At 40.7% G+C, this 7,609-nt stretch overlaps 1 protein-coding gene across 1 annotated transcript; it reads right to left on the bottom strand.

The window, feature by feature from the left end:
- Positions 1-377: 377 nt before the first annotated feature.
- On the bottom strand, positions 378-1,361 carry LOC101283058 (28S ribosomal protein S33, mitochondrial-like). The gene has a single exon (XM_033416023.2). The coding sequence runs from the start codon at positions 972-974 to the stop codon at positions 564-566; it is 411 nt and encodes a 136-aa protein (XP_033271914.1). The 5' UTR covers positions 975-1,361; the 3' UTR covers positions 378-563.
- Between the last annotated feature and the right edge of the window lie 6,248 nt (positions 1,362-7,609).

Genomic DNA, 7,609 nt, shown 5'->3' with positions numbered 1-7,609 from the left:
TTATTACCTCCTTTTTGAACTTGATGTCTGGTAGACTGATAATCTCTGTTTAATTATTTAGTCTTTTGGGGTTTTTTGTTGTTTGTTTGTTGCAAAACATTGTATTACCAGGGCTGTGGTAGCTTGTATACAGCAGGTATTCAATACTTTCATACCAGGCACAGCCTTGTACCCCACAAATTTATCTTATAGATATTCTCAAAGGAGTAGGTGGAGAGGTGCATAAAGTTTGTGAGCTTGGTGGTGAGACAGTGGCTGAACAGCCAGAGAGATGAAAGAGTGTAGGGCTGGTTAAGTGGGGAAGCAAGAAGAGAGTAATAAGAATGTTCATTTAATGAGTTTCCCCTCCACTCCCCCAACATCCCATCCCCTCCCAAACAAGTCATTCAACAATAATCATGCATTCATTTCTTTGGGGAATAAGGTAAACCTCAGATTACAGAACCAAGGCAAATAATTTTGCAGAATTAGAATGTATTCATGCAACAAGTTACAATTCAGCTGGATTAGACTTCAACATGGAGATGACTGTGTTCCTCCAAATAACCTTCAACTTAGGAAGCTTACACTCCTCCAGTATGTGGAAGGACAATAAATACACTTCCTCTTGCTCTCAGTCCCTGAGGGAAAAGTCTTCTCTCTTGATGGACCAACACTTTCTTTTTCGCTGTTCTTTTCCCTTCTCCTTTCCTTGGTTTCCGCTTTCCACAAATCTTCTTCAGATGCAGCTGCTCATCCTGAAAGTCCTGATGCTCGTCTCTGTAGAGGTCAAGAAAATATAGTGCTCCCATGAGTGCAAAATAAGTGTTGTGACTTAGATACCAGTCATAAGTCTCCTTCCTATTGGCCAAAGGCTGCTCACTAAACAGCTTCACCACTTGCATGGATTTGGAATCAGTAGGTCTGGCAACTTCACCAAACAACTGGGCACTCAGATGACTCATGTGAAAGGCATATTCTGAAATTGAAGACATTTCTTGAGCAGCAAGGAGAAAGAGTCCCTAGTCATGGCCTTCCTCTCCTTCACACCCCTTCTTTCAGGGGTTTTGTCTTGCTCTTTTAATTTGGAAGAGCTCCTCTGCCTTTTATTTTACTTAACTTTCTCTGTCTTTATGAATTTAGGAGAAATAGTTATCTGTTGTGTTCTTGAAGGGGTATTTTTATGTGGGAGCATCCCTATGTAGACTGTGTGTATCCAGTGTCTTTGGTGCAAGGGCTGTTTTTGATGTGGATCCCAACCTTGTCTTTCTTCAGGGTGTGCTGGTCACTTTCAACTTGATAGGGGTTGTAGTTAGTACTGGAGGATCTAAAGTCTTCACAGGGTGTCAGGTGGACTTCCTCTCTGTTCTGTGTTGGTCACTGCCCTGTCACTGCTCCCCAGTTGCCTGAGCAGAAGCCCTGAGGATTGGGATTGAACAAGCTCTGTTCTCTTTGAATGCATATTTTGCCTCAGAGAAGGGGAGTGCTGAAGTGAGATTTGTGCACTCAGAGCCCTGATTTTCTACATGTATAGGTGTCCATGGCTCAGCTCAGATGCAGCCCAAGGTTGGGTCTCTTCTCCTGTTATGGGCACCCTAGATCTAGTGCAAGTTTGTGGTGTGAAGTGGGCAGGGCAAGATCATACATTAGGCTGGGGCTGGGGGTCAGTGTGTTGTGGCTGCAGGAACTGAGGTGGCTGTGTTGCTGTCAGAGATCAGTGCCAATCACATTGGCACTGATTGAGCTACCACCAAAGTTTGCTGCCAGTGCCCTGCCTGGATCATACCCCAGAGTCCCCCAAGCCTCCTCTGAATCCGTAGATTGAGTCTTGTCCCAAAATCTGTCTGTACAAGTTCCAGTGCCAAGCTGCAGCATGGAGTATGTGGGGCCAGAGCATTTGCTAACCTAGGAGTAGGACTGTGGCTTGCTGACATGGTGGTTCCCAAGGTGCTCCTTGAGTAAGCACCAACAATGGTTGTCATCATCCCACACCCTGGGCCATCCCTGTATCCCTAGATTGAGTCTTTTCCCAGGGCCTGTCTGCCCCAGATCCAGTGCCAAGCTGTGGCATGGAGTGGGTTTGGCCAGAGCATTCACTCAGTTGGGAACAAGGGACCTTGGTGTGCTGGTCACAGTGGTTACTGTGGTGCTGTTTGGATAAGTGCTGACAATGGTCGCAGCTTGCTCCACCTGGACCACACCCCAGGCCCCTGGGCTATCTCTGCATAGCTAGACCAAGTCTTTTCCCAGGACCCAGGGCCTAGATCCCACACCCCACTCAGATTGGGGAGCACCTCTAGGTGGCAGCCAGCTGCCAGTACAGAGCTCTTTTTACCGTTTGTTGACAAGCTGCATACTGTTCGTGTGCAACCGTACACTGTTTGTGAGTGGAGTCTAGGCTTTTCCAGTCCCATCTGTCTCAGTGTTTCTCCCAGCAGACAGGGGAGCTTGTATCCTCTGTGTAGAACCTTAGGACTGGGATGCCCAGTCTGTGGCTCGACCCACTCACTCTCCCAGGGTGAGGGTCTGCCTGAGTGGACCTTCTTTTCCTTACGGATCCTTCTCAGGGTGCAAGTCCCAACACTTTGCTTTTTTTCCATCCTACCCAGTTACATGGAAAACTTTTTTGCAGCTTTTGTTGTATAGGAGTTCTTTGCCAGTTTCCAGTTAGTTTTCTGTGAGAATTATTCCACATGTAGATGTAGTTTTGATGTGTTTGTAGGGGGAGGTGAGCTCCATGTCTTCCTCTTCCACCATATTGATTCAGCCTTCTCTCAGACTTTTGAACATAGATTGCAGAATCAAAATTCACTTCCACCCTGTACTGGGTAATGTTGGGAAAATCACTTAAGTTCTCTGTGATTTGGTTATACCATGAGTCATATGAAGATAATAAAATTACCTTCCTTATAGATTTTTAAAATAATGTGAATTAATATTAATAAAATGCTTAGGACAGTGGCTCACATATAGCAAGAGCTATATAAATGTTTGCTATTTTAAAATCAATTACATAGCAAGAATAAATTCCAATAAGGTATGCTTTATACCATATAAAAAGACTGATAGAATTGTGTTTGAGTTCTCATAGACTCAAAAGAGAGAGCCAGGAGATGACTGTGTGTGTGTTCGCGCATGTGCATGCGTGTATGTGTATGTTTGTCTATTTTGGCTCCTTCTTTAATATTGCAACTCTAGTTCACACTCCATTTAGCTAAATGAAAGATGTTTACACTTACTTTAAGGCTGTTGCTCTTCCAGTCCCTCTGGCAGCAGATATAAGAGAATAACATCCTGCTTTGTGTGGCCAAAGATACCTCGGCTGCAAAAATGTTGGCTGAATGCGTCTGAGGCAATAAAGGATGGGCTGCTCTAAGACTGTATCATGTTTGAAAGAAGTTTAGTCTTTACCTATCAATTTTCCATGCAGTTAGCTATTATCCTAAAACATCCCTAAACTCCCAGAATGCAGTCAGCAACTTCAGGAACTGGCAACATTTATAAGCTCCAAGTAAGTGGTTTCATTCTGTTGATCCCCAGTTCCAAAGGATACATCCGGGTTTTGGTCACAACTGGAAACATTTGAATTTATATTTTAAGTGGAAACCTCATTTGCCATTTTAATGTATATGAAGATTGTAACAATTTTATTGAAGGGATATCTAAGAGAGTTTTATAAAAGTTAGAGACTCAATAGGTGATTTATTCCAACATTTTCCCCATTCCTCAATGATTTAGCATAAAGGACAGTAAAACTTCTAGTATTTTCATTAGGTTTATAAAAGTAGAACCTCTTCCCTGTCCTGGTCCCAATTCTTTTCAAAATGTTTGGGAAAAGGACAGTTCTCTATAAATTAGTTCTTTTTATAATAATTATGTATTAAAACCATCCCAAAACTCAGTGACTTACTTCTGTCATAGTCTGCAGATCTCTAAAGTTGGGCTGATCTTGGCTAGGATAAGTTGGACTTGGCTCCAATATGTAGGTTGGGTTCAGATCTACTTCACATCTCTCTTTTCTTCTTTGGACTGGCAGTAATACATATTTAAGGCATTTCCCTTCATACTGAAATACAGGAGTGTGAGAACACAAGCTCTACAGTATAAGCATATTTCAAGGGTCACACCATACTATTCTCTAATATCCAATTTAAGTCAAGGAGTGGGAAAGTACATTCTACCCACCATAGTATTAAGCTGGGAATGGGTGTAAGAAAGGAGTATTTGTTGAAAAATAATTTTGCAAGCTACACGAACAAATCTGGATAACCAACTCAGTTTTCAGAGTAAGAAGTACCAGGATGATTGTTTCCAGGGCTTGATATTGGTTCAACTTGTCTTTAAGAAGTATAGACAGGGGACCTCCTTGGTGGTCCAGTGGTTAAGACTCCATGCTTCCATGGGATGGGGCATGGGTTCGATTCCTGCTCGGGGAACTAAGATCCCAGATGCTGCAGGTCATGGCAAAACAAAACAAAACAAAAAAAGAAAAAAGAAGTACAGACACATGTACTTTGTTAAAATATACTCTCTTCTCAAGGCCCTTGGCCCACACACTCCTTGCATCACTGTAAACACTTGGTGCCAGAAAATCATCCTTGATGATTTTTTTGATTTTTGATTCATGCCTTGGGCCATAAAAACTTAAAACAGCTTCTACTCTTCTCTAAAAACTTATTCTTCAATCTTCTGGCTTCTTCCTACCACTCTTCATACCATGAAACCATAATCCGTAATTATCAGAAATCTCTAAATTGCCAATCCAAATAGTTTTACTTTAAGTCTTCTGAATTCAAGAAAGTTTAATGAGTTATTACTTTATGAACCATAAACTGCAATAGATGGTGGAGATGCAAGACTGAACCACAGTTATGATCTCTGCTCTCATGGAAAGTAAATATAGTTGGGAATACAGACAGATAGGCTATTGTATATTACCATATGAAAACTTCTGTGATAACAGATGAGCAGGGCAGGAAAGGTAATGGAAGAGAGGTATCAGTAGAAGAAAATTGGGGTTCTGGCTTTAGGAAGTGATATCTAAATTGATACCGGAAAGATGGGTGTGATAAAAGGATGGGATGTGTATATGTGAGTGGGTTAGGGTTCTCTAGGCCAAAGAACCCCAAATGTATTGAAGTCAATAAATGTTAAATGCTTGAAAAAATGAAAAATATAGAATTCATTGGTTCAACTAATTTATCCTTTAACAAATATTTACTGGGTTCCTGGAATGTTCTAGACACAGTTCTAAGTGCTGGGATTCAAGCAGACAAAACATAAAACAAAAAATATTGTGTGTGAGATAGTAACTCTTCTGGAGAAAGTTCAAACAAGAAGGGTAATATACGTTGTCAGAGTGAAAGTCAGATTCCATTTTAAATAAGTAGGTCAAGGAAAAGCCTCACTAAGAGATTGACTAAAGAGATGAGAGAGCAGGCATATAAGAATTAGGTGCAGAGCACTCCATGCACAGAAAAGAGCAAGTGAAGTAGTGGTTGGTGCATTCCAGGTTCACTTGCAGTGAAGTAGTGGTTGGTGCATTCCAGGAACAGCTAGGAGGCCTGTGTGATTGAGTAAAGTAAGGAGCAAGAGAGTGATGCAATTTGACCTATGTTTTAATAGGTTCATTCTGACAGCTTGGTGAAAAATAGGATGTAGGAAATGTGTAAGTTAGATAGTATAAATGATGTAACAAACCCCCAAATCTCAGGGGCTTAATAAAATACGTATTTATCATTCATAACAAAACCCAAAGTGGATGTTTCCGGGTGGGCAGGTTTCTTGATCACTCTCTTCCAATTAGTGACACAGGGGTCCATATTCTTTCCATCTTGCAAGGGAAGGGTCTTCTGCAAAAAGACTCCACGGTTTCTGGAGAAGAGGAAGTGAGCATAAGAAATGAGTACTGCATAATTAATAACCTTGCCTTCCATGGGCTAGAATTATCCACATGGCTCCACCTATTTGCTAGGAGTCGGGGAAATTTAGTTCTTGGTTGGGCATTCACCTTCAAGTAAAACATACACATAAACCTAGCCATTTCTACCATATGAAATAAGAACAAAGGAAGGAAAATCAGTTTGGAGGCTATTGCAATAATATGTGTGTGAACAGATAGGGATTAGACTAGAAGCCTTACAATGGAAGTGGTTGTAATCTGGATATATTTTGAATATAGCACTAACAGGATATGCTTACTGATTTGATGTGGAGTGAAAAGAAAAGGGGAGAAATCAAGATTGACTTTAAGATATTTGGCCTAGGCAATAGGAAGAACTAAATGTCCATAATAGAGATGATGAAGAGTGTAGACGTTTTCTGGGAGACGATGAAGAATTGGATTTGGATTTGTTAAATTTGACTTGCCTACTAGATATTTAAGGACAGGTAAGCACTATGCAGTTGGATTTATCAGTATGCAATACATGGGACAGGTCTTGGATGGACATAAACATTTGGTGATATATAGCCTATTCATAATATTGGAAGCCATAAGTCTTGAGAAAGCTTAGGTGAAAACAGAGGTCCAAAAAGAAGGCTTGAAGAAGATGAAAAATCAACACAGTAAACAGAAGGAAAGCAACGATTAAGGTAGGAGAAAAACTAGCAGATGTGACACTCTGCAAGTCAAATGAAGAAAGTGTTTCAAGGAAAATATCATGACCCATAATGTCTATTGCCAATGATAGGTTCAATAAAGTGAGATCTAAAAATTAGCTGTCAGATTTGGGTCTGAAGGTCATTGATTTCCAGTTCTGGTAGAAAGGTGGGTGTAAAAGCCTGATTGGAGTGGGTTCAAAGAAAAAGAAACATTGGAGGCAGCGAATATAGACACCTTTTTGGTGAGTTTTGCTGTAAAGAAAAATAGAGAAAGGGACTAGTAGTTGTAGGGCAAAATAAAAAGAAGCATTCACTTGTTTTTAGATAAAATTGTGGGCAATTAAGTGCATGTTTGTATGTTATCAGAAATGATCCAGAATGCCGAGGAAAAGTTCATGATTAAAAAGAGGAGAGAACTGGTGGTGTGAGATCCTTCATTATACAAGAAGGTATGAGATCTAATGCATAAGTAAAGGGTCTGGTCTTAGCCAAGAGCATAGAAAGAAGAGGAAACGTTGAGTAGATGGTGGTGGGTGAATAAATATGGCAGTCGGAGTCCCAGGAGGTCTTTTCCAATTGCTTCAGTTCTTGCACTAAAATAGGAAGCAAGGTTGTTATCTAGGTGAGTGATGATGGAGGATGAGTTGCTGAAAACTGAGCAAAATAAAGTCATTTAGGAATGTGAAAGAATGAAAGCACTAGAGGAAAGTAGTGTGATTGCCTGACAACATTAAGGGCCCACTTGAGTTTAAATTAATTAAGATTGAGGCTTTGCCAATTAAGTGCCAGGAGGAGAGAAGAGGGCAAGAGAAATGAGGATATATGTAAGGAAATGATTATGATAATGGGCCATGGAATTAAGCCAGATATGATAATAAGTAAGGATTTAGGGGAGTGAGGAAAAATGAAAACATGATGGGATGTTTGAATGTGTCGAAGAAGTTGGCGTTGAGAAACTAGCTGTAAGTCTATGCCATGGTGCTGCAAGAGTGAGAGATTCTGAATTGATATTATGGAAAGAGTTGAG

Source organism: Orcinus orca, chromosome 7 (assembly GCF_937001465.1).
Source record: "Orcinus orca chromosome 7, mOrcOrc1.1, whole genome shotgun sequence".
Classification (NCBI taxonomy): Eukaryota; Metazoa; Chordata; class Mammalia; order Artiodactyla; family Delphinidae; genus Orcinus; species Orcinus orca.
This window is presented reverse-complemented; position numbering and strand designations above follow the sequence as displayed.

What these genes read in the sequence shown, in the direction of transcription:
- LOC101283058 (XM_033416023.2), bottom strand. Translation starts at nt 974, where the DNA reads ATGTCTTCAATTTCAGAATATGCCTTTCACATGAGTCATCTGAGTGCC.